The sequence below is a fragment of the Ranitomeya imitator genome, chromosome 6, assembly GCF_032444005.1.
Source record: "Ranitomeya imitator isolate aRanImi1 chromosome 6, aRanImi1.pri, whole genome shotgun sequence".
NCBI lineage: Eukaryota > Metazoa > Chordata > Amphibia > Anura > Dendrobatidae > Ranitomeya > Ranitomeya imitator.
This window is the reverse complement of record NC_091287.1, coordinates 4552107-4579968: the sequence shown is the minus strand read 5'-3', so window position 1 is coordinate 4579968 and position 27862 is coordinate 4552107. Positions and strand designations below refer to the sequence as shown.

General features: G+C 58.8%; 1 protein-coding gene across 1 annotated transcript; it reads left to right on the top strand.

Moving 5' to 3' along the window:
* Positions 1-6835: 6835 nt before the first annotated feature.
* HIGD1A (HIG1 hypoxia inducible domain family member 1A) lies at positions 6836-19651 on the top strand. The gene is made up of 4 exons (XM_069729083.1): positions 6836-7241; positions 17943-18050; positions 18163-18297; positions 19340-19651. Exons 2-4 carry the CDS (start codon positions 17948-17950, stop codon positions 19387-19389), a joined length of 288 nt encoding a protein of 95 aa, XP_069585184.1. The 5' UTR covers positions 6836-7241; positions 17943-17947; the 3' UTR covers positions 19390-19651.
* Positions 19652-27862: the final 8211 nt, after the last annotated feature.

Below are 27862 nucleotides of genomic sequence, written 5' to 3'. Positions count from 1 at the left end.
TGATAACACTGCCGGACACCGCCAGGCCCTATGATAACACTGCCGGGCCCTATGATAACACAGCCGGGCACTATGATAACACTGCCGGACACCGCCAGGCCCTATGATAACACTGCCGGGCCCTATGATAACACTGCCGGACACCGCCAGGCCCTATGATAACACTGCCGGACCCTATGATAACACTGCCGGGCACCGCCGAGCCCTATGATAACACCGCCGGGCTCTATGATAACACCGCCGGGCCCTATGATAACACCGCCGGGCCCTATGATAACACCGCCGGGCTCTATGATAACACCGCCGGGCCCTATGATAACACTGCCGGGCCCTATGATAACACTGCCGGGCCCTATGATAACACTGCCGGGCCCTATGATAACACTGCCGGACACCGCCAGGCCCTATGATAACACTGCCGGACCCTATTATAACACTGCCGGACACCGCCAGGCCCTATGATAACACTGCCGGACACCACCGGGCCCCATGATAACACTGCCGGGCCCTATGATAACACAGCCGGGCACTATGATAACACTGCCGGGCCCTATGATAACACTGCCGGACCCTATGATAACACTGCCGGACACCGCCAGGCCCTATGATAACACCGCCGGGCCCCATGATAACACTGCCGGGCACCGCCGAGCCCTATGATAACACCGCCGGGCTCTATGATAACACCGCCGGGCCCTATGATAACACCGCCGGGCCCTATGATAACACCGCCGGGCCCTATGATAACACCGCCGGGCCCTATGATAACACCGCCGGGCCCTATGATAACACCGCCGGGCCCTATGATAACACCGCCGGGCCCTATGATAACACCGCCGGGCCCTATGATAACACTGCCGGGCCCTATGACAACACTGCCGGGCCCTATGATAACACTGCCGGGCCCTATGATAACACTGCCGGGCCCTATGATAACACTGCCGGGCCCTATGATAACACTGCCTGGCCCTATGATAACACTGCCGGGCACTATGATAACACTGCCGGGCCCTATGATAACACTGCCGGGCACAGCCGGGTCCTATGATAACACTGCCGGGCCCTATGATAACACTGCCGGGCCCTATGATAACACTGCCGGGCACTATGATAACACTGCCGGGCCCTATGATAACACCGCCGGGCACTATGATAACACCGCCGGGCCCTATGATAACACCGCCGGGCCCTATGATAACACTGCCGGGCCCTATGATAACACTGCCGGGCCCTATGATAACACTGCCGGGCCCTATGATAACACTGCCGGGCCCTATGATAACACTGCCGGACCCTATGATAACACTGCCGGACACCGCCAGGCCCTATGATAACACTGCCGGGCCCTATGATAACACAGCCGGGCACTATTATAACACTGCCGGGCCCTACGATAACACTGCCGGACCCTATGATAACACTGCCAGACACCGCCAGGCCCTATGATAACACTGCCGGACACCGCCAGGCCCTATGATAACACTGCCGGACACCACCGGGCCCCATGATAACACTGCCGGGCCCTATGATAACACAGCCGGGCACTATGATAACACTGCCGGGCCCTATGATAACACTGCCGGACCCTATGATAACACTGCCGGACACCACCGGGCCCCATGATAACACCGCCGGGCCCTATGATAACACTGCCGGGCCCTATGATAACACTGCCGGACACCGCCAGGCCCTATGATAACACTGCCGGGCCCTATGATAACACTGCCGGGCCCTATGATAACACTGCCGGACACCGCCAGGCCCTATGATAACACTGCCGGACCCTATGATAACACTGCCGGACACCGCCAGGCCCTATGATAACACTGCCGGGCCCTATGATAACACAGCCGGGCACTATGATAACACTGCCGGACACCGCCAGGCCCTATGATAACACTGCCGGGCCCTATGATAACACTGCCGGACACCGCCAGGCCCTATGATAACACTGCCGGGCCCTATGATAACACAGCCGGGCACTATGATAACACTGCCGGGCCCTATGATAACACTGCCGGGCCCTATGATAACACTGCCGGACACCACCGGGCCCCATGATAACACCGCCGGGCCCTATGATAACACTGCCGGACACCGCCAGGCCCTATGATAACACTGCCGGGCCCTATGATAACACTGCCGGGCCCTATGATAACACTGCCGGACACCGCCAGGCCCTATGATAACACTGCCGGACCCTATGATAACACTGCCGGACACCGCCAGGCCCTATGATAACACCGCCGGGCCCCATGATAACACTGTCGGGCCCTATGATAACACTGCCGGGCACCGCCGAGCCCTATGATAACACCGCCGGGCTCTATGATAACACCGCCGGGCCCTATGATAACACCGCCGGGCTCTATGATAACACCGCCGGGCCCTATGATAACACTGCCGGGCCCTATGATAACACTGCCGGGCCCTATGATAACACTGCCGGGCCCTATGATAACACTGCCGGACACCGCCAGGCCCTATGATAACACTGCCGGACCCTATTATAACACTGCCGGACACCGCCAGGCCCTATGATAACACTGCCGGACACCACCGGGCCCCATGATAACACTGCCGGGCCCTATGATAACACAGCCGGGCACTATGATAACACTGCCGGGCCCTATGATAACACTGCCGGACCCTATGATAACACTGCCGGACACCGCCAGGCCCTATGATAACACCGCCGGGCCCCATGATAACACTGTCGGGCCCTATGATAACACTGCCGGGCACCGCCGAGCCCTATGATAACACCGCCGGGCTCTATGATAACACCGCCGGGCCCTATGATAACACCGCCGGGCCCTATGATAACACCGCCGGGCCCTATGATAACACCGCCGGGCCCTATGATAACACTGCCGGACACCACCGGGCCCCATGATAACACCGCCGGGCCCTATGATAACACCGCCGGGCCCTATGATAACACCGCCGGGCCCTATGATAACACCGCCAGGCCCTATGATAACACTGCCGGACACCACCGGGCCCCATGATAACACCGCCGGGCCCCATGATAACACCGCCGGGCCCTATGATAACACCGCCGGGCCCTATGATAACACAGCCGGGCCCTATGATAACACAGCCGGGCCCTATGATAACACCGCCGGGCCCTATGATAACACCGCCGGGCCCTATGATAACACTGCCGGACACCGCCAGGCCCTATGATAACACTGCCGGACACCGCCAGGCCCTATGATAACACTGCCGGACACCACCGGGCCCCATGATAACACCGCCGGGCCCCATAATAACACCGCCGGGCCCTATGATAACACTGCCGGACACCGCCAGGCCCTATGATAACACTGCCGGACCCTATTATAACACTGCCGGACACCGCCAGGCCCTATGATAACACTGCCGGACACCACCGGGCCCCATGATAACACTGCCGGGCCCTATGATAACACAGCCGGGCACTATGATAACACTGCCGGGCCCTATGATAACACTGCCGGACCCTATGATAACACTGCCGGACACCGCCAGGCCCTATGATAACACCGCCGGGCCCCATGATAACACTGTCGGGCCCTATGATAACACTGCCGGGCACCGCCGAGCCCTATGATAACACCGCCGGGCTCTATGATAACACCGCCGGGCCCTATGATAACACCGCCGGGCCCTATGATAACACCGCCGGGCCCTATGATAACACCGCCGGGCCCTATGATAACACTGCCGGACACCACCGGGCCCCATGATAACACCGCCGGGCCCTATGATAACACCGCCGGGCCCTATGATAACACCGCCGGGCCCTATGATAACACCGCCAGGCCCTATGATAACACTGCCGGACACCACCGGGCCCCATGATAACACCGCCGGGCCCCATGATAACACCGCCGGGCCCTATGATAACACCGCCGGGCCCTATGATAACACAGCCGGGCCCTATGATAACACAGCCGGGCCCTATGATAACACCGCCGGGCCCTATGATAACACCGCCGGGCCCTATGATAACACTGCCGGACACCGCCAGGCCCTATGATAACACTGCCGGACACCGCCAGGCCCTATGATAACACTGCCGGACACCACCGGGCCCCATGATAACACCGCCGGGCCCCATAATAACACCGCCGGGCCCTATGATAACACCGCCGGGCCCTATGATAACACCGCCGGGCCCCATGATAACACCGCCGGGCCCCATGATAACACCGCCGGGCCCTATGATAACACCGCCGGGCCCTATGATAACACCGCCGGGCCCTATGATAACACCGCCGGGCCCTATGATAACACCGCCGGGCTCTATGATAACACTGCCGGGCCCTATGATAACACTGCCGGGCACCACCGGGCCCCATGATAACACTGCCGGGCCCTATGATAACACAGCCGGGCACTATGATAACACTGCCGGGCCCTATGATAACACTGCCGGACACCGCCAGGCCCTATGATAACACTGCCGGACACCGCCAGGCCCTATGATAACACTGCCGGACACCGCCAGGCCCTATGATAACACTGCCGGACACCACCGGGCCCCATGATAACACCGCCGGGCCCCATGATAACACCGCCGGGCCCTATGATAACACCGCCGGGCCCTATGATAACACCGCCGGGCCCTATGATAACACCGCCGGGCACTATGATAACACCGCCGGGCCCTACGATAACACCGCCGGGCCCTACGATAACACTGCCGGGCCCTATGATAACACCGCCGGGCCCTATGATAACACCGCCGGGCCCTATGATAACACCGCCGGGCCCTATGATAACACCGCCGGGCCCTATGATAACACTGCCGGGCCCTATGATAACACCGCCGGGCCCTATGATAACACCGCCGGGCCCTATGATAACACCGCCGGGCCCTATGATAACACTGCCGGGCCCTATGATAACACTGCCGGGCCCTATGATAACACTGCCGGGCCCTATGATAACACTGCCGGGCCCTATGATAACACCGCCGGGCCCTATGATAACACCGCCGGGCCCTATGATAACACTGCCGGGCCCTATGATAACACTGCCGGGCCCTATGATAACACTGCCGGGCCCTATGATAACACTGCCGGGCCCTATGATAACACCGCCGGGCCCTATGATAACACTGCCGGGCACTATGATAACACCGCCGGGCCCTATGATAACACTGCCGGGCCCTATGATAACACTGCCGGGCACTATGATAACACTGCCGGGCCCTATGATAACACTGCCGGGCACTATGATAACACCGCCGGGCCCTATGATAACACTGCCGGGCCCTATGATAACACCGCCGGGCACTATGATAACACTGCCGGGCCCTATGATAACACTGCCGGGCACTATGATAACACTGCCGGGCACTATGATAACACCGCCGGGCCCTATGATAACACTGCCGGGCCCTATGATAACACCGCCGGGCACTATGATAACACCGCCGGGCCCTATGATAACACTGCCGGGCCCTATGATAACACCGCCGGGCACTATGATAACACCGCCGGGCCCTATGATAACACTGCCGGGCCCTATGATAACACCGCCGGGCCCTATGATAACACTGCCGGGCCCTATGATAACACCGCCGGGCACTATGATAACACCGCCGGGCCCTATGATAACACTGCCGGGCCCTATGATAACACCGCCGGGCCCTATGATAACACCGCCGGGCACTATGATAACACTGCCGGGCCCTATGATAACACCGCCGGGCACTATGATAACACCGCCGGGCCCTATGATAACACTGCCGGGCCCTATGATAACACCGCCGGGCCCTATGATAACACTGCCGGGCACTATGATAACACCGCCGGGCCCTATGATAACACTGCCGGGCCCTATGATAACACCGCCGGGCACTATGATAACACTGCCGGGCACTATGATAACACCGCCGGGCCCTATGATAACACTGCCGGGCCCTATGATAACACCGCCGGGCCCTATGATAACACTGCCGGGCCCTATGATAACACTGCCGGGCCCTATGATAACACCGCCGGGCACTATGATAACACCGCCGGGCCCTACGATAACACCGCCGGGCCCTACGATAACACTGCCGGGCCCTATGATAACACCGCCGGGCCCTATGATAACACCGCCGGGCCCTATGATAACACCGCCGGGCCCTATGATAACACCGCCGGGCCCTATGATAACACTGCCGGGCCCTATGATAACACCGCCGGGCCCTATGATAACACCGCCGGGCCCTATGATAACACCGCCGGGCCCTATGATAACACTGCCGGGCCCTATGATAACACTGCCGGGCCCTATGATAACACTGCCGGGCCCTATGATAACACTGCCGGGCCCTATGATAACACCGCCGGGCCCTATGATAACACCGCCGGGCCCTATGATAACACTGCCGGGCCCTATGATAACACTGCCGGGCCCTATGATAACACTGCCGGGCCCTATGATAACACTGCCGGGCCCTATGATAACACCGCCGGGCCCTATGATAACACTGCCGGGCACTATGATAACACCGCCGGGCCCTATGATAACACTGCCGGGCCCTATGATAACACTGCCGGGCACTATGATAACACTGCCGGGCCCTATGATAACACTGCCGGGCACTATGATAACACCGCCGGGCCCTATGATAACACTGCCGGGCCCTATGATAACACCGCCGGGCACTATGATAACACTGCCGGGCCCTATGATAACACTGCCGGGCCCTATGATAACACTGCCTGGCTCCGGCTGTTCCTTCCTTTCCTGTCGCCGCCGGACAGTGAAGCGCTGAGTCACGCTGACAGGGCGGGGCGTGTCCTCGGCGTCTCCTTGGTAACGGCTGGTGACGTCTCCCCGTCAGTCACGCACTTTCCTTATATGGAGGTGAGGCCTCGCGGTGTCGCACGTCTCATCCTAACCAGTTTGGGCTCCGCCCAAAGAACAGCACCGCCAATCATAGCCATCCTGTGACGTCACGGCGCACGGCCCTCTGGGAGTTGTAGTCCTGTGGTATCAGGGCGGCTCAGGCCTGGTGGAGCCGCAGCGGGCGGCAGCGTCCTCTCCTCGTCTCTGTCCCTGGGTGATAGCGCGGGAGCGGCCGCTCCTCTCCGGCTGCCGCCCTCTACGGCCTGAGCCAGGAAGGTCACCGCGGACTCGGCCGTAACCTTGGTCACGTGTGAGGCCCCGCCCCGTGACGTCAGCAGTCTGTACTGTACAAGAAAAGCGGCGGCCGCACTGACAGCAGCAGCAGGAGACGGAGGAGGCGACGGCAGGTGAGGAGGAGGGGAACACGGAGGAGGAGAACACGGAGGAGGGGAACACGGGGGAGAGTGCCGGAGAATACGGAGGAGGAGGGGGGGAGTGCTGGAGAATACGGAGGAGGGGAACACGGAGGAGGGGAACACGGAGGAGAAGAACACGGAGGAGGGGAACACGGGGGAGAGTGCCGGAGAATACGGAGGAGGAGGGGGGGAGTGCTGGAGAATACGGAGGAGGGGAACACGGAGGAGGAGAACACGGAGGAGGGGAACACGGGGGAGAGTGCCGGAGAATACGGAGGAGGAGGGGGGCAGTGCTGGAGAATACGGAGGAGGGGAACACGGAGGAGAAGACGGGGGAGGGGAATACAGAGGAGAGGCTGGAGGATGATGGGGGGGGGGGGGGGAGTGCTGGAGCAGAGAGGGGGAGTGCTGGAGAACACGGAGGAGGGGGAGGGGGAGTGCTAGAGAATACGGGGTGGGGGGAGGAGAATACAGGGGAGGGGGGGAGTGCTAGAGAATACGGGGTGGGGGAGTGCTGGAGAATACGGAGGAGAGGGGGTGGGTGCTGGAGAATACGGAGGAGAGGGGGGGTGCTGGAGGAGAGGGGGTGGATGCTGGAGAATACGGAGGAGAGGGGGTGCTGGAGAATACGGAGGAGAGGGGGGGGTGCTGGAGAATACGGAGGAGAGGGGGGGGGTGCTGGAGAATACGGAGGAGAGGGGGGGGATGCTGGAGAATACGGAGGAGAGGGGGGGTGCTGGAGGAGAGGGGGGGTGCTGGAGAATACGGAGGAGAGGGGGGGGATGCTGGAGAATACGGAGGAGAGGGGGGGTGCTGGAGGAGAGGGGGGGGTGCTGGAGAATACGGAGGAGAGGGGGGGGTGCTGGAGGAGAGGGGGGGTGGATGCTGAAGAATACGGAGGAGAGGGGGGGGTGCTGGAGAATACGGAGGAGAGGGGGTGTGCTGGAGAATACGGAGGAGAGGGGGGGTGCTGGAGAATACGGAGGAGAGGGGGGGTGCTGGAGGAGAGGGGGTGGATGCTGGAGAATACGGAGGAGAGGGGGTGGATGCTGGAGAATACGGAGGAGAGGGGGGGGGTGCTGGAGGAGAGGGGGTGGATGCTGGAGAATACGGAGGAGAGGGGGGGTGCTGGAGGAGAGGGGGTGGATGCTGGAGAATACGGAGGAGAGGGGGGGTGCTGGAGAATACGGAGGAGAGGGGGTGGATGCTGGAGAATACGGAAAAAGGGGGGGTGCTGGAGAATACGGATGAGAGGGGGGGTGCTGGAGAATACGGAGGAGAGGGGGGGTGCTGGAGGAGAGGGGGTGGATGCTGGAGAATATGGAGGAGAGGGGGGGTGCTGGAGAATACGGAGGAGAGGGGGGGTGCTGGAGGAGAGGGGGTGGATGCTGGAGAATACGGAGGAGAGGGGGTGGATGCTGGAGAATACGGAGGAGAGGGGGGGGTGCTGGAGGAGAGGGGGTGGATGCTGGAGAATACGGAGGAGAGGGGGGGTGCTGGAGAATACGGAGGAGAGGGGGTGGATGCTGGAGAATACGGAAAAAGGGGGGGTGCTGGAGAATACGGAGGAGAGGGGGGGTGGGTGCTGGAGAATACGGAGGAGAGGGGGTGGATGCTGGAGAATACGGAGGAGAGGGGGTGGATGCTGGAGAATACGGAGGAGAGGGGGTGGATGCTGGAGAATACGGAGGAGAGGGGGTGGATGCTGGAGAATACGGAAAAAGGGGGGGTGCTGGAGAATACGGAGGAGAGGGGGGGTGCTGGAGAATACGGAGGAGAGGGGGTGGATGCTGGAGAATACGGAGGAGAAGGGGGGTGCTGGAGGAGAGGGGGTGGATGCTGGAGACTACGGAGGAGAGGGGGTGGATGCTGGAGAATACGGAGGAGAGGGGGGGTGCTGGAGAATACGGAGGAGAGGGGGTGGATGCTGGAGAATACGGAAAAAGGGGGGGTGCTGGAGAATACGGAGGAGAGGGGGGGTGGGTGCTGGAGAATACGGAGGAGAAGGGGGGTGCTGGAGGAGAGGGGGTGGATGCTGGAGAATACGGAGGAGAGGGGGTGGATGCTGGAGAATACGGAGGAAAGGGGGGGGTGGGTGCTGGAGACTACGGAGGAGAGGGGGGGTGCTGGAGAATACGGAGGAGAGGGGGGGTGCTGGAGGAGAGGGGGTGGATGCTGGAGAATACGGAGGAGAGGGGGGGTGCTGGAGAATACGGAGGAGAGGGGGGGTGCTGGAGGAGAGGGGGTGGATGCTGGAGAATATGGAGGAGAGGGGGGGTGCTGGAGGAGAGGGGGTGGATGCTGGAGAATACGGAGGAGAGGGGGGGTGCTGGAGGAGAGGGGGTGGATGCTGAAGAATACGGAGGAGAGGGGGGGGGGGTGCTGGAGGAGAGGGGGGGGTGCTGGAGAATACGGAGGAGAGGGGGGGTGCTGGAGGAGAGGGGGGGTGCTGGAGAATACGGAGGAGAGGGGGGGTGCTGGAGGAGAGGGGGTGGATGCTGGAGAATACGGAGGAGAGGGGGGGGTGCTGGAGGAGAGGGGGTGGATTCTGGAGAATACGGAGGAGAGGGGGTGGATGCTGGAGAATACGGAGGAGAGGGGGGGTGCTGGAGGAGAGGGGGTGGATGCTGGAGAATACGGAGGAGAGGGGGGGTGCTGGAGGAGAGGGGGTGGATTCTGGAGAATACGGAGGAGAGGGGGTGGATGCTGGAGAATACGGAGGAGAGGGGGGGTGCTGGAGGAGAGGGGGTGGATGCTGAAGAATACGGAGGAGAGGGGGGGGGGTGCTGGAGGAGAGGGGGGGGTGCTGGAGAATACGGAGGAGAGGGGGGGTGCTGGAGGAGAGGGGGTGGATTCTGGAGAATACGGAGGAGAGGGGGGGTGCTGGAGGAGAGGGGGTGGATTCTGGAGAATACGGAGGAGAGGGGGTGGATGCTGGAGAATACGGAGGAGAGGGGGGGTGCTGGAGGAGAGGGGGTGGATGCTGAAGAATACGGAGGAGAGGGGGGGGGGTGCTGGAGGAGAGGGGGGGGTGCTGGAGAATACGGAGGAGAGGGGGGGTGCTGGAGGAGAGGGGGTGGATTCTGGAGAATACGGAGGAGAGGGGGTGGATGCTGGAGAATACGGAGGAGAGGGGGGGTGCTGGAGGAGAGGGGGTGGATGCTGAAGAATACGGAGGAGAGGGGGGGGGTGCTGGAGGAGAGGGGGGGGGGTGCTGGAGAATACGGAGGAGAGGGGGGGTGCTGGAGGAGAGGGGGTGGATGCTGGAGAATACGGAGGAGAGGGGGGGTGCTGGAGGAGAGGGCGGGTGCTGGAGAATACGGAGGAGAGGGGGGGGTGCTGGAGAATACGGAGGAGAGGGGGGGGGGTGCTGGAGGAGAGGGGGGGGGTGCTGGAGAATACGGAGGAGAGGGGGGGTGCTGGAGGAGAGGGGGGGTGCTGGAGAATACGGAGGAGAGGGGGGGTGCTGGAGAATACGGAGGAGAGGGGGGGGTGCTGGAGGAGAGGGGGTGGATTCTGGAGAATACGGAGGAGAGGGGGGGTGCTGGAGGAGAGGGGGTGGATGCTGAAGAATACGGAGGAGAGGGGGGGGTGCTGGAGGAGAGGGGGGGGTGCTGGAGAATACGGAGGAGAGGGGGGGGTGCTGGAGGAGAGGGGGTGGATGCTGGAGAATACGGAGGAGAGGGGGGGTGCTGGAGGAGAGGGCGGGTGCTGGAGAATACGGAGGAGAGGGGGGGTGCTGGAGAATACGGAGGAGAGGGGGGGGGTGCTGGAGAATACGGAGGAGAGGGCGGGTGCTGGAGAATACGGAGGAGAGGGGGGGTGCTGGAGAATACGGAAGAGAGGGGGGGTGCTGGAGGAGAGGGGGGGTGCTGGAGAATACGGAGGAGAGGGGGTGGATGCTGGAGAATACGGAGGAGAGGGGGGGTGCTGGAGCAGAGAGGGGAGTGCTGGAGAATACGGAGGAGAATACAGAGGAGGGGGAGGGGGAGTGCTAGAGAATACGGGGTGGGGGAGTGCTAGAGAATGTGGAGGAGAGGGGCTGGATGCTGGAGAATACGGAGGAGAGGGGGGGTGCTGGAGGAGAGGGGGTGGATGCTGGAGAATACGGAGGAGAGGGGGGGGTGCTGGAGAATACGGAGGAGAGGGGGGGTGCTGGAGGAGAGGGGGTGGATGCTGGAGAATACGGAGGAGAGGGGGGGGGGTGCTGGAGACTACGGAGGAGAGGGGGGATGCTGGAGAATACGGAGGAGAGGGGGGGGGGTGCTGGAGACTACGGAGGAGAGGGTGGATGCTGGAGACTACGGAGGAGAGGGGGGGTGCTGGAGAATACGGAGGAAAGGGGGGGTGGGTGCTGGAGACTACGGAGGAGAGGGGGGGTGCTGGAGAATACGGAGGAGAGGGGGGTGCTGGAGGAGAGGGGGTGGATGCTGGAGAATACGGAGGAGAGGGGGTGGATGCTGAAGAATACGGAGGAGAGGGGGGGTGCTGGAGAATACGGAGGAGAGGGGGGGTGCTGGAGAATACGGAGGAGAGGGGGTGGATGCTGGAGAATACGGAGGAGAGGGGGGGGTGCTGGAGAATACGGAGGAGAGGGGGGGTGCTGGAGGAGAGGGGTGGGGTGCTGGAGAATACGGAGGAGAGGGGGGGTGCTGGAGGAGAGGGGGTGGATGCTGGAGAATACGGAGGAGAGGGGGGTGGTGCTGGAGAATACGGAGGAGAGGGGGTGAATGCTGGAGAATACGGAGGAGATGGGGGGGTGCTGGAGGAGAGGGGGGAGGGTGCTGGAGAATACGGAGGAGAGGGGGGGTGCTGGAGGAGAGGGGGTGGATGCTGGAGAATACGGAGGAGAGGGGGGGTGCTGGAGGAGAGGGGTGGGGTGCTGGAGAATACGGAGGAGAGGGGGGGGTGCTGGAGGAGAGGGGGTGGATTCTGGAGAATACGGAGGAGAGGGGGGGTGCTGGAGGAGAGGGGGTGGATGCTGGAGAATACGGAGGAGAGGGGGGGGGTGCTGGAGAATACGGAGGAGAGGGGGTGGATGCTGGAGAATACGGAGGAGAGGGGGGGTGCTGGAGGAGAGGGGGTGGATGCTGGAGAATACGGAGGAGAGGGGGGGTGCTGGAGGAGAGGGGGTGGATGCTGGAGAATACGGAGGAGAGGGGGGGGTGCTGGAGGAGAGGGGGTGGATGCTGAAGAATACGGAGGAGAGGGGGGGTGCTGGAGGAGAGGGGGTGGATGCTGGAGAATACGGAGGAGAGGGGGGGGTGCTGGAGAATACGGAGGAGAGGGGGGGTGCTGGAGGAGAGGGGGGGTGCTGGAGAATACGGAGGAGAGGGGGGGGTGCTGGAGAATACGGAGGAGAGGGGGGGGTGCTGGAGAATACGGAGGAGAGGGGGGGGTGCTGGAGGAGAGGGGGTGGATGCTGGAGAATACGGAGGAGAGGGGGGGTGCTGGAGGAGAGGGCGGGTGCTGGAGAATACGGAGGAGAGGGGGGGGTGCTGGAGAATACGGAGGAGAGGGGGGGGTGCTGGAGAATACGGAGGAGAGGGCGGGTGCTGGAGAATACGGAGGAGAGGGGGGGTGCTGGAGAATACGGAGGAGAGGGGGGGTGCTGGAGGAGAGGGGGGGTGCTGGAGAATACGGAGGAGAGGGGGGGTGCTGGAGAATACGGAGGAGAGGGGGGGTGCTGGAGAATACGGAGGAGAGGGGGGTGCTGGAGGAGAGGGGGGGTGCTGGAGAATACGGAAGAGAGGGGGGGTGCTGGAGGAGAGGGGGGGTGCTGGAGAATACGGAGGAGAGGGGGGGTGCTGGAGAATACGGAGGAGAGGGGGGGTGCTGGAGGAGAGGGGGTGGATGCTGGAGAATACGGAGGAGAGGGGGTGGATGCTGGAGAATACGGAGGAGAGGGGGTGGTGCTGGAGAATACGGAGGAGAGGGGGGGTGCTGGAGAATACGGAGGAGAGGGGGGGTGCTGGAGAATACGGAGGAGAGGGGGGGTGCTGGAGAATACGGAGGAGAGGGGGGTGCTGGAGGAGAGGGGGGGTGCTGGAGAATACGGAAGAGAGGGGGGGTGCTGGAGGAGAGGGGGGGTGCTGGAGAATACGGAGGAGAGGGGGGGTGCTGGAGAATACGGAGGAGAGGGGGGGTGCTGGAGGAGAGGGGGTGGATGCTGGAGAATACGGAGGAGAGGGGGTGGTGCTGGAGAATACGGAGGAGAGGGGGTGAATGCTGGAGAATACGGAGGAGAGGGGGGGGTGCTGGAGGAGAGGGGGGAGGGTGCTGGAGAATACGGAGGAGAGGGGGGGTGCTGGAGGAGAGGGGGTGGATGCTGGAGAATACGGAGGAGAGGGGGGGTGCTGGAGGAGAGGGGTGGGGTGCTGGAGAATACGGAGGAGAGGGGTGTGCTGGAGAATACGGAGGAGAGGGGGGGGTGCTGGAGGAGAGGGGGTGGATTCTGGAGAATACGGAGGAGAGGGGGTGGATGCTGGAGAATACGGAGGAGAGGGGGGGGTGCTGGAGAATACGGAGGAGAGGGGGGGGTGCTGGAGGAGAGGGGGGGGAGGGTGCTGGAGAATACGGAGGAGAGGGGGGGTGCTGGAGGAGAGGGGGTGGATGCTGGAGAATACGGAGGAGAGGGGGGGTGCTGGAGGAGAGGGGGTGGATGCTGAAGAATACGGAGGAGAGGGGGGGTGCTGGAGGAGAGGGGGTGGATTCTGGAGAATACGGAGGAGAGGGGGGGTGCTGAAGAATACGGAGGAGAGGGGGGGTGCTGGAGGAGAGGGGGTGGATGCTGGAGAATACGGAGGAGAGGGGGGGTGCTGGAGGAGAGGGGGTGGATGCTGAAGAATACGGAGGAGAGGGGGGGTGCTGAAGAATACGGAGGAGAGGGGGGGTGCTGGAGGAGAGGGGGTGGATGCTGAAGAATACGGAGGAGAGGGGGGGTGCTGGAGGAGAGGGGGTGGATGCTGGAGAATACGGAGGAGAGGGGGGGGGTGCTGGAGAATACGGAGGAGAGGGGGGGTGCTGGAGGAGAGGGGGGGTGCTGGAGAATACGGAGGAGAGGGGGGGTGCTGGAGAATACGGAGGAGAGGGGGGGGTGCTGGAGGAGAGGGGGTGGATGCTGGAGAATACGGAGGAGAGGGGGGGGTGCTGGAGGAGAGGGGGGGTGCTGGAGAATACGGAGGAGAGGGGGGGTGCTGGAGAATACGGAGGAGAGGGGGGGGTGCTGGAGGAGAGGGCGGGTGCTGGAGAATACGGAGGAGAGGGGGGGGTGCTGGAGAATACGGAGGAGAGGGGGGGGGTGCTGGAGAATACGGAGGAGAGGGCGGGTGCTGGAGAATACGGAGGAGAGGGGGGGTGCTGGAGAATACGGAGGAGAGGGGGGGTGCTGGAGGAGAGGGGGGGTGCTGGAGAATACGGAGGAGAGGGGGGGTGCTGGAGAATACGGAGGAGAGGGGGGGTGCTGGAGAATACGGAGGAGAGGGCGGGTGCTGGAGAATACGGAGGAGAGGGCGGGTGCTGGAGAATACGGAGGAGAGGGGGGGTGCTGGAGGAGAGGGGGGGTGCTGGAGAATACGGAGGAGAGGGGGGGTGCTGGAGAATACGGAGGAGAGGGGGGGTGCTGGAGAATACGGAGGAGAGGGGGGGTGCTGGAGGAGAGGGGGGGTGCTGGAGAATACGGAAGAGAGGGGGGGTGCTGGAGGAGAGGGGGGGTGCTGGAGAATACGGAGGAGAGGGGGGGTGCTGGAGAATACGGAGGAGAGGGGGGGGTGCTGGAGGAGAGGGGGTGGATGCTGGAGAATACGGAGGAGAGGGGGTGGATGCTGGAGAATACGGAGGAGAGGGGGGGTGCTGGAGCAGAGAGGGGAGTGCTGGAGAATACGGAGGAGAATACAGAGGAGGGGGAGGGGGTGGGGGAGTGCTAGAGAATATGGAGGAGAGGGGGGGGTGCTGGAGAATACGGAGGAGAGGGGGGGTGCTGGAGGAGAGGGGGGGTGCTGGAGAATACGGAGGAGAGGGGGGGGTGCTGGAGAATACGGAGGAGAGGGGGGGTGCTGGAGGAGAGGGGGTGGATGCTGGAGAATACGGAGGAGAGGGGGGGTGCTGGACAGAGGGTGCACTGCTTTGGGGGAGGATAGACGGGGCGCTGTATTGGGGGAGGGGGAGGATAGACGGGGCGCTGTATTGGGGGAGGGGGAGGATAGACGGGGCGCTGTATTGGGGGAGGGGAGGATAGACGGGGCGCTGTATTGGGGGAGGGTGAGAATTGACGGGGCTCTGTATTGGGGGAGGGGAGGATAGACGGGGCTCTGTATTGGGGGAGGGTGAGGATAGACGGGGCTCTGTATTGGGGGAGGGTGAGGATAGACGGGGCGCTGTATTGGGGGAGGGTGAGAATTGACGGGGCGCTGTATTGGGGGAGGGTGAGAATTGACGGGGCTCTGTATTGGGGGAGGGGAGGATAGACGGGGCTCTGTATTGGGGGAGGGGAGGATAGACGGGGCTCTGTATTGGGGAGGGGGAGGATAGACGGGGCTCTGTATTGGGGGAGCGGGAGGATAGACGGGGCTCTGTATTGGGGGAGGGTGAGGATAGACGGGGCGCTGTATTGGGGGAGGGTGAGAATTGACGGGACGCTGTATTGGGGGAGGGGGAGGATAGACGGGGCTCTGTATTGGGGGAGGATAGACGGGGCTCTGTATTGGGGGAGGGGGAGGATAGACGGGGCTCTGTATTGGGGGAGGGGGAGGATAGACGGGGCTCTGTATTGGGGGAGGGGGAGGATAGACGGGGCTCTGTATTGGGGGAGGGGGAGGATAGACGGGGCTCTGTATTGGGGGAGGATAGACGGGGCTCTGTATTGGGGGAGGATAGACAGGGCTCTGTATTGGGGGAGGGGGAGGATAGACGGGGCTCTGTATTGGGGGAGGGGGAGGATAGACGGGGCTCTGTATTGGGGGAGGGGGAGGATAGACGGGGCTCTGTATTGGGGGAGGGGGAGGATAGACGGGGCTCTGTATTGGGGGAGGGGGAGGATAGACGGGGCTCTGTATTGGGGGAGGATAGACGGGGCTCTGTATTGGGGGAGGGGGAGGATAGACGGGGCTCTGGATTGGGGGAGGGGGAGGATAGACGGGGCTCTGGATTGGGGGAGGGGGAGGATAGACGGGGCTCTGTATTGGGGGAGGATAGACGGGGCTCTGTATTGGGGGAGGGGGAGGATAGACGGGGCTCTGTATTGGGGGAGGGGGAGGATAGACGGGGCTCTGTTTTGGGGGAGGGTGAGGATAGACGGGACGCTGTATTGGGGGAGGGGGAGGATAGACGGGGCTCTGTATTGGGGGAGGATAGACTGGGCTCTGTATTGGGGGAGGGGGAGGATAGACGGGGCTCTGTATTGGGGGAGGATAGATGGGGCTCTGGATTGGGGGAGGGGGAGGATAGACGGGGCTCTGGATTGGGGGAGGGGGAGGATAGACGGGGCTCTGGATTGGGGGAGGGGGAGGATAGACGGGGCTCTGTATTGGGGGATGGGGAGGATAGACGGGGCTCTGTATTGGGGGATGGGGAGGATAGACGGGGCTCTGTATTGGGGGAGGATAGACAGGGCTCTGTATTGGGGGAGGATAGACGGGGTTCTGTATTGGGGGAGGATAGACAGGGCTCTGTATTGGGGGAGGGGGAGGATAGACGGGGGGCTCTGTATTGGGGGAGGGGGAGGATAGACGGGGGGCTCTGTATTGGGGGAGGGGGAGGATAGACGGGGGGCACTGTATTGGGGAGGGGGTGAGGATAGATGTGGCACTGGATTGGGGGAGGGGGAGGATAGACTGGGCACTGTATTGGGGGAGGGGGAGGATAGACGGGGCGCTGTATTGGGGCAGGGGGAGGATAGATGGTGGCACTGTATTGGGGGAGGGGGAGGATAGACGGGGGGCACTGTATTGGGGAGGGGGTGAGGATAGATGGTGGCTCTGTATTGGGGGAGGGGGAGGATAGACGGGGCACTATTGGGGGAGGGGGTGTGGATAAATGGGGTTACTGTATTGGGGGAGGGTAAGGATAGACATGGCACGGTATTGGGGGAGGATAGAGGGGGGGGGGCACTGTATTGGGGGAGGGGGAGGATAGACGGGGCTCTGTATTGGGGGAGGGGGAGGATAGACGGGGCTCTGTATTGGGGGATGGGGAGGATAGACGGGGCTCTGTATTGGGGGAGGATAGACGGGGTTCTGTATTGGGGGAGGATAGACAGGGCTCTGTATTGGGGGAGGGGGAGGATAGACGGGGGGCACTGTATTGGGGAGGGGGTGAGGATAGATGTGGCACTGTATTGGGGGAGGGGGAGGATAGACGGGGCACTGTATTGGGGGAGGGGGAGGATAGACGGGGCGCTGTATTGGGGCAGGGGGAGGATAGATGGTGGCACTGTATTGGGGGAGGGGGAGGATAGACGGGGGCACTGTATTGGGGAGGGGGTGAGGATAGATGGTGGCACTGTATTGGGGGAGGGGGAGGATAGACGGGGCACTGTATTGGGGGAGGGGGTGTGGATAAATGGGGTTACTGTATTGGGGGAGGGTAAGGATAGACATGGCACGGTATTGGGGGAGGATAGAGGGGGGGGGGCTCTGTATTGGGGGAGGGGCGGCAGTACACGTGGTCACCTGGTCCTCTCCTCTCGCCCTGTAGACATCATGGCATCTGGCGCAGGTGATGTCCTCCCAACCTACGAACTTGGAGAGACTCAGACATCGAAGCTGATAAAGAAGTCTCGGGAGTCCCCGTTTGTGCCGCTTGGTGAGTGTTACCCCTGTGACTGTCGCCCCCGTTAATCTCCCGGTGCACCAGATGAGGCGCTGTCTCACCCGTTAACCCCTGTTGTGCTGATGACGGCTGGTCTCTATTTCAGGTATTGCTGGATTTGCCGCGGTCGTGGCGTACGGACTGTATAAGATCAGATCCCGGGGAGACACCAAGATGTCTGTGCACCTTATACACATGCGGGTGGGGGCACAAGGTTTCGTTGTCGGAGCAATGACTTGTGGTGAGTCTGTGGTGGGGATTGGCCATCGGAGGGAGGTGATGACCAGAGATTAGGGTGCGGGCGGCCAGTGGGAGGAGATGACCAGAGGTTAGGGGGGTGGGAGGCGATGGCCAGCAGATGGGGGGGGGGGGGGGGGTAGCTGGTGAGAGGTGAAGACCAGAGGTTGGGGCATTGGTGAGAGGCGATGGCCAGAGGTTGGGGGGCATTGGTGGGAGGCGATGGCCAGAGGTTGGGGGGCAGCCGGTGGGAGGCGATGACCAGAGGTTGGGGGGGTAGCCGGTGGGAGGCGATGGCCAGAGGTTGGGGGGCAGCCGGTGGGAGGCGATGACCAGAGGTTGGGGGGGTAGCCGGTGGGAGGCGATGGCCAGAGGTTGGGGGGCAGCCGGTGGGAGGCGATGGCCAGAGGTTGGGGGGCAGCAGGTGGGAGGCGATGGCCAGAGGTTGGGGGGCAGCAGGTGGGAGGCGATGGCCAGAGGTTGGGGGGCAGCAGGTGGGAGGCGATGGCCAGAGGTTGGGGGGCAGCAGGTGGGAGGCGATGGCCAGAGGTTGGGGGGCAGCCGGTGGGAGGCGATGGCCAGAGGTTGGGGGGCAGCAGGTGGGAGGCGATGGCCAGAGGTTGGGGGGCAGCTGGTGGGAGGCGATGGCCAGAGGTTGGGGGGCAGCCGGTGGGAGGCGATGGCCAGAGGTTGGGGGGCAGCAGGTGGGAGGCGATGGCCAGAGGTTGGGGGGCAGCAGGTGGGAGGCGATGGCCAGAGGTTGGGGGGCAGCAGGTGGGAGGCGATGGCCAGAGGTTGGGGGGCAGCAGGTGGGAGGCGATGGCCAGAGGTTGGGGGGCAGCCGGTGGGAGGCGATGGCCAGAGGTTGGGGGGCAGCAGGTGGGAGGCGATGGCCAGAGGTTGGGGGGCAGCTGGTGGGAGGCGATGGCCAGAGGTTGGGGCATTGGTGAGAGGCGATGGCCAGAGGTTGGGGGGCAGCTGGTGGGAGGCGATGGCCTTGGTGCTGTAGGACTCTTCCTGGCAGTGACTCTGTCCTCTCTCTCCAGGTGTGCTGTACTCTATGTACAAAGAATATCTGGCCAAGCCCCAGGAGTAAGACCCCATCATCTGCACCTCACATTGGGGGGTTTTGTGCCTCTTGCGGAGGTCCTGTAGTTACGTTTTGGAACATGGACAATTTATTTATTTTTTTAATGTTTTGATGCGTCTGATGTGACAGAGCGTGAGAGACGGCCGGACTCCACCGCCACAGAGGTGCTCTACCAGCAGCCGCCTGAGATGGCGCCGTGTGCACTCTGGTTGCCATGTTACATTCCACTGTCCTGTAACCATCGGAATAATAAAACCTCTTGTCCTAACCTGTTGCTGTGTGTGGTGTGTGCCCCTGATTACTGCCCTCTACCCCCATGTGCTGTGTGCTCCCTTGTGAATACTATGCCCCCGTGTGCTCCTTCATGGCTGTCGCCCCCCCCCCCCCCTCGACATCTTGTTCTCTCTGGTGACCGCAGTCCCCTCCCTGTCCTGTGTTTTGCCCCGGTGACCGCCGTCCTGTTTGCCCCGGTGACCGCCGTCCTCTCCTTGTCCTGTGTTTGCCCCGGTGACCGCCGTCCTCTCCTTGTCCTGTGTTTGCCCCGGTGACCGCCGTCCTGTGTTTGCCCCGGTGACCGCCGTCCCCTCCATGTCCTGTGTTTACCCCGGTGACCGCCGTCCCTTCCATGTCCTGTGTTTGCCCCGGTGACCGCCGTCCCCTCCATGTCCTGTGTTTGCCCCGGTGACCGCCGTCCCTTCCATGTCCTGTGTTTGCCCCGGTGACCGTCGTCCCTTCCATGTCCTGTGTTTGCCCCGGTGACTGCCGTCCCCTCCCTGTCCTGTGTTTGCCCCGGTGACCGCCGTCCCCTCCATGTCCTGTGTTTGCCCCGGTGACCGCCGTCCCTTCCATGTCCTGTGTTTGCCCCGGTGACCGCCGTCCTGTGTTTGCCCGGTGACCGTCGTCCCCTCCATGTCCTGTGTTTGCCCCGGTGACCGTCGTCCCCTCCATGTCCTGTGTTTGCCCCGGTGACCGCCGTCCCCTCCATGTCCTGTGTTTGCCCCGGTGACCGCCGTCCCCTCCATGTCCTGTGTTTGCCCCGGTGACTGTCGTCCCCTCCATGTCCTGTGTTTGCCCCGGTGACCGCCGTCCCCTCCTTGTCCTGTGTTTGCCCCGGTGACCGCCGTCCCTTCCATGTCCTGTGTTTGCCCCGGTGACCGTCGTCCCTTCCATGTCCTGTGTTTGCCCCGGTGACCGCCGTCCCCTCCATGTCCTGTGTTTGCCCCGGTGACTGCCGTCCCTTCCATGTCCTGTGTTTGCCCCGGTGACTGCCGTCCCCTCCATGTCCTGTGTTTGCCCCGGTGACTGCCGTCCCCTCCATGTCCTGTGTTTGCCCCGGTGACCGCCGTCCCCTCCATGTCCTGTGTTTGCCCCGGTGACCGCCGTCCCCTCCATGTCCTGTGTTTGCCCCGGTGACTGTCGTCCCTTCCATGTCCTGTGTTTGCCCCGGTGACCGCCGTCGTGTTTGCCCCGGTAAACGCCGTCCTGTGTCTGTATCCATGGTGTCGGTGTTCGGTGTGTCTCGTCGTCTTTATTGATGTTCTGGCCTGTGAGATGTTCGTTACGGACCAGTGGACGGGGACACGTTTGCTTCCGGGGAACTGGTGCCGGGTTCGGTTACTGATTATTCCAGACTGCTGAGGACGTGGCTTCTCCAGACATAGAGTTTGATGTCCGGATGGTGGAAACCTGACGCTGTAGCTCTACTGCCTGTAGAACCCCACAGCCAACACCAGGGGGCAGCACTGAGTGGGCTCCAGTGAGGGTCGCTCTGATCAGGACCCTCACCGTGTATTGGTAGGGGGCAGGCGCTCTCCACGGTTCTGGCTGATCGGTCTGGTGTCGCTGCAGTCACGTCCTCCCAGTATTAGTTATGGTTCTGGGAGTAACGTGGTCGTCCCAGTCCCACCACCTTACAGTCTCTGATCACATTGTCACATTATACTGATCAGGAGCCATGACAGACAGGAGGTTTATCAGAAAAACTTCACTTTTAGTTGTGGACTTGCAGCTCTCTGGCGCCCCTTACCCTGCTGGCCAATATGGGTATTGACAGAGGATAAGAAAGTGAGCGCAGCTGCTCTAATTTATGTTGAATATTGCGGCACGTGAGGTGACGGGATGTATATATACCACTGGCTCCTGGTAGGAACATCTATATGCCCCGATCCAGTCACCATCAAGTCTCCAACACCACAAAAATACGACAACTCTGCTGCCACCACCGACCTCTTATATGTGGATCTGACATCCGTTTGGTAGCGTGAATTTGCACGGACTACGTGGTGGATCGCTTAGGCTACTTTCACACTAGCGTCATTTTCAATACGTCGCAATGCGTCGTTTAGGGGAAAACATGCATCCTGTAAAGTTGTTTGCAGGATGCATTTTTGCCCCATAGAGTAACATTAGCGACGCATTGCCACACGTCACAACCGTCGTGCGACGGTTGCGCCGTGTTGTGGCGGACCGCCGGGAGCAAAAAACATTAAATGTAACTTTTTTGCTGCCGACGGACCGCTTTTTCCGATTGCGCATGCGCGGCCGGAACTCCGCCCCCACCTCCCCGCACCTCACAATGGGGCAGCGGATGCGCTGGAAAAATGCATCCGCTACCCCCGTTGTGCAGCGCATCAAACGCTAGCGTCGGAATCTCGGCCCGACGCAATGCGACGGGCCGAATTCCGACGCTAGTGTGAAAGCAGCCTTATGGAGCAAGAAGAACCAAGATAGCAGCAAATTTATATGTAACACCTGCACTGGGAACTGTTAGGGCAGCTACTGGTATACTGGGATTTACAGACACTAAGAAGAGCTTTGCAGCTGCTGTTATACCAGGACCTACACACATGAGCAGATTTTCCTCTGAGCTGCAGTGGACTACAATTCCCAGGGATCCTTGTTTGAGTCAGATGACACAGCTTGGATTGGAGGAGGAGGGACTTGGAGGCAGGAGCTGGGGAGAAAGTGAAACTAAGAATTCAGAGGAAGAAAAGAGCGTGGTATCTTGTTGGGAGAGACGGAGCACGGGGGACTTGCCTGGCCCCATGCTGCAGGGTTGCTGTCCTCCCGGATATACTCGTGTTGCTGGAGAGAGTGCGACTTTGTGTTACCCTCTGGAGCAAGTTGCATCAAAAACTTGGAGATTTCTGCCTGCACTCCCACCGTATAAAGCAGGGGTCCCCAACTCCAGTCCTCAAGGCCCACCAACATGTCATGTTTTCAGGATTTCCTTAGTCTTGCCCAGGTAATAATTGCATCACCTGTGCAATGCAAAGGAAATCATGAAAACATGACCTGTTGGTGGGCCTTGAGGACTGGAGTTGGGGACCCCTGGTATAAAGGACTGAATCCGGCCGCCCCCAGATGGTGTCCAGAGAACCATCCGACCGTTAGAGACGTGCCGTGAGTGACTTTCTGAGACTTGTGGTCCTACCAGTGTTATTTGCAGTGAGTACATTACAGCTCAGACTATTGCCAGTTATATTCGTCTAAGTGCACCAACTGTTTTAATTTGCGCGCCTGCATCCGCGGCAACTGGGCCCCAACGTTTGGACAGAGTTAAACTAGAAGAAACAAACAAAAAACCCTACTACGTTATACTTGCAGGGTTGAAGTAGAATTCGAGTGAGATGTGTATATGACCTTGACAGAGCACAGTTATTGGTATTTCATGTTATTCTTTTAAATCCATCTAATTTATGCTGCATAGCAATAAACCTGTTAAACGGTTTTACTCCTGATCCCTGTGAGTGTGTACTGAGAGTGGCAGGGGCTTCCCGAGTCAGCCCCTGGCAGAAGATAATAGCCCTTCTGCAGTCCCAGAGAGAGAACTCCAATCAAGATTCGGGTGGAGGCACTGCGCCCTGGAGAGGTGAGACCCCCCATAACACCCAGTGTACCGTGGTAGCCCTAAAGGGGTGTTACATATAGTTTTACTCCGGAAGAATCGGCAGTGTTTACAAAAGATACAAATGATATCACAACAAGAGACAAAATACAAGTGTGTACCAACAGTTATGCAAATTGCCTCTTCTGAGAAAAAGAGGACTTAACTCTATAGCGTCACCTGTTGGAAGCAGCGATCCTACAAGTCGCAATCAACCCTTTAATGAGTCGTGTAATATGACTTAGGATAAAAGCCAAATCAGTATCAATTTGCAGACTCGGTGTTTCGGGCTGTTGGCCCTCGTCAGTGCGAAGCATGAGAACTGATTTGGCTAGGTGACAGGCTCTGGACTGGGGTCTAAGGGGTCAACGTTTCTCCTTATGGAGAGTGACATATCAGCTCTGGCTTGTCAAGGTAAGGAGGCTTATTCGCCATGCAATGCTCTGGGGAAACACCGTGTCTGCGAATTGAGATACAAGTCCTCTCTTTCTCAGAAGAGGCAATTTGCATATTATATTTCCCAGGAGAGCATTGCATGGCGAATAAGCCTCCTTACCTTGACAAGCCAGAGATGGTATGTTACTCTCCATAAGGAGAAACATTACCCCCTAGACTACAGTTATGAAATAAAAGGGATGAAATTATGAAATTTACTAAATCTCAGTCACAGGTTTGACCTGTCGATAAAGGGGAGGGGAGATTCCAGAGAATTGATCCAGTACCATGGCATGGTGTTCAGCTGTCTGTCCTGGCTCTGAATGAATAATAATAATAATAATTTTTATTTATATAGCGCCAACATATTCCGCAGCGCTTTACAAATTATAGAGGGGACTTGTACAGACAATAGACATTACAGCATAACAGAAATACAGTTCAAAACAGATACCAGGAGGAGTGAGGGCCCTGCTGCTCGCAAGCTACAAACTATGGGGAAAAGGGGAGACACGAGAGGTGGATGGTAACAATTGCTTTAGTTATTCGGACCAGCTATAGTGTAAGGCTCAGGTGTTCATGTAAAGCTGCATGAACCAGTTACCTGCCTAAGTATGTAGCAGTACAGACACAGAGGGCTATTAACTGCATGAAGTGTATGAGAACATGATGCGAGGAACCTTTTTTTTTTTTTTTTTTTATTATAAATAGGCCACACAGGGATCGTTAGGTTAATGCATTGAGGCAGTAGGCCAGTCTGAACAAATGAGTTTTTAGGGCACGCTTAAAACTGTGGGGATTGGGGATTAATCGTATTAACCTAGGTAGTGCATTCCAAAGAATCGGCGCAGCACGTGTAAAGTCTTGGAGACGGGAGTGGGAGGTTCTGATTATTGAGGATGCTAACCTGAGGTCATTAGCGGAGCGGAGGGCACGGGTAGGGTGGTAGACTGATACCAGGGAGGAGATGTAGGGTGGTGCTGAGCCATGGACGGCACGGGTAGGGTGGTAGACTGATACCAGGGAGGAGATGTAGGGTGGTGCAGAGCCATGGAGAGCTTTGTGGATGAGGGTAATAGTTTTGTACTGGATTCTTGAGTGGATGGGTAACCAGTGTAATGACTGGCACAGGGTAGAGGCATCGGTGTAACGGTTGGTGAGGAATATGATCCTGGCAGCAGCATTCAGGACAGATTGGAGCGGGGAGAGTTTTGCAAGAGGGAGACCGATTAGTAGAGAGTTACAATAGTCCAGACGAGAATGAATAAGTGAAACAGTCAGAGTTTTTGCAGAGTCGAAAGTAAGAAAAGGGCGAATTCTAGAAATGTTTTTGAGATGCAGGTAAGAAGAGCGAGCCAGTGATCGGATGTAGGGGGTGAATGAAAGGTCAGAATCAAGGATGACCCCAAGGCAGCGGGCATGTTGCTTTGGAGTAATGGTGGAACCGCACACGGAGATGGCAATGTCAGGCAAAGGTAGGTTAGTAGAGGGAGAGAACACGAGGAGTTCAGTTTTTGACAGGTTTAGTTTCAGATAGAGGGAGGACATGATGTTAGAGACAGCGGTAAGACAATCACTGGTGTTTTCTAAAAAGGTCGGCGTGATATCGGGAGCAGAAGTGTATAATTGGGTGTCGTCAGCATAGAGATGATACTGGAAACCAAATCTACTGATTGTTTGTCCAATAGGGGCAGTATACAACGAGAAGAGTAGGGGGCCTAGGACTGATCCTTGAGGAACCCCAAAAGTAAGGGGAAGGTGAGAGGAGGAGGAACCAGCAAAACATACAGTGAAGGATCGGTCAGAGAGATAGGAGGAGAACCAGGAGAGAACGGTGTCCTTGAGGCCGATGGAGCGGAGCATAGTGAGGAGGAGCTGATGATCCATAGTGTCGAATGCTGCAGAGAGATCCAAGAGAATTAGCATGGAGTAGTGACCATTAGATTTAGCTGTTAGTAGGTCATTAGAGACTTTAATGAGGGCAGTTTCAGTAGAGTGTAAAGAGCGGAAGCCAGATTGAAGAGGGTCGAGAAGAGAGTTATCTGAGAGATAGCGGGTAAGACGGGAGTGGACCAGGCGTTCGAGGAGTTTAGAGATGAAGGGAAGATTAGAGACAGGTCTATAATTAGCGGCACAGTTTTGGTCGAGGGATGGTTTTTTAAGTAATGGATGTATGATGGCATGCTTAAATGAGGAGGGAAAAATACCGGAAGTGAGGGAAAGGTTGAATATTTTTGTTAGGTCAGAGGTGACAGCCGGGGAAAGGGACTGGAGGAGATGTGACGGAATGGGGTCACTGGTGCAAGTGGTCGGGCGAGAAGATGCAAGGAGCCTGCTTACTTCTTCTTCTGTAACTGCTTCAAAGTCAGAGAGTGAACTAGATGCAGTGGGGGAGGGAGGACAGTGCATGGTATGAAGAGATTGGGAGATGATTTCCTGTCGAATGTGGTTAATTTTTTCTTTGAAGTAATTGGCCAGATCGTCAGCACGGAGATCCGTGGTTGGGGCCTGCTCTCTTGGGTTGAGTAGGGACTGGAACGTGTCAAAGAGACGTTTAGGGTTATTGGACAGGGAGGTGATGAGGGTGTTGAAGTAGGTTTGTTTGGAGAGGTGAAGGGCAGAATTGTATGTCTTTAGCATGAACTTATAATGGATGAAATCTTCGGGTAGATTAGATTTTCTCCACAGACGTTCTGCGCACCTGGAGCACCGCTGCAGGAAACGTGTTTGCAGCGTGTGCCACGGTTGTTGCCGTCTGTGCCGAGTTGTTCTATGTATAGGAGGAGCAGCTTCATCCAGAGCACTTTGCAGGGTTTCATTGTAATGCTTCAGTGCAGAATCAGGACATGAGATGGAGGAGATTGGGGCCAATGAGGACTGCAAGTTCATCATAAGTTTCTGGGTGTTAATGGCCTGTATGTTTCTATAAGTGTGGAAAGTGGGGGTGACCTGAGCGGGATGGCAGTTCTTGATAGAGAATGAAAGAAGGTTGTGGTCAGAGAGCGGGAGAGGGGAGTTTGTGAAATCATCCACTGAGCAAAGTCGGGAGAAGACCAAGTCAAGGGAGTTTCCATCTTCATGTGTTGGAGAGTTAGTATGCTGCGAGAGGCCAAAAGAGGAGGATAGAGATAAAAGGTGAGAAGCAGATGGGGAGAGGGGAGAGGCAATGGGGATGTTGAAATCACCCATGATAAGGGTGGGGGTGTCACAGGAGAGAAAGTGTGGAAGCCAGGTGGCAAAGTGATCCAGGAACTGATGAGAGGGGCCGGGAGGACGATACACCACCGCCACTCGCATGGAGAAGGGGACGTAGAGTCTGACCACATGGACCTCAAAGGAAGGGAAGACAAGTGAGGGTACTTGGGGGATAACTTGGAAAGTACATTTGGGTGAAAGGAGCAGACCAACGCCTCCACCTGCTCTGTTGTCTGATCTTGGGGTATGAGAAAAGTGTAGTCCACCATATGAAAGAGCAGCAGCAGCGGTGGTGTCTGACTGCTGGATCCAGGTTTCAGTAAGAGCCAGGAGATTAAGAGAATTAGAAAGGAAGAAGTCATGAATGAAGGAGAGTTTATTACACACAGAGCGAGAATTCCAAAGGGCACAATTGAAAGAGACAGAAGGCATGCATGGAATATTAATAAGGTTAGAGGGGTTTCTGGGTGTAGCAATTGGGAGGTTTGACTGGCTATAACATGGGGGGCCGGGGTTTGGAGATATGTCTTTTTGGAGGGAAAGAACACATTCAGCTCTGCTAGCATCATGAATGCCAGAGATGCACGTTCTTGTTTTATGCTTCGGCTGTAAAACTAAGAACTCCCACTTTGCTGACCTCACAGATGGGCTGTTTTCTGGGAGGTGCACCTCTTTTGGAAAGTTATGGATAACTCCTTTTCTTCCTATCTTTGGCCTGGAAACTCACGGGCCAAAGATAAGGCATTATTTTTTTTACGTTTTTTAGAGTCCACACACGGTATGTCTAGGAATTGGGCATAAATTCACTTGGCAAGTTTCTTATAGCCCTAAATGCCGCAAAACGCTGCCATGCAGAACCCCAAGTGCCCGGATCCTGGAAATCTCATTTTCACGTCTCTGGGATTAATGTGTATTATTGAATTGGACTTTGAGCATTTATCTTATAAGACAGAGTTTTTTTGG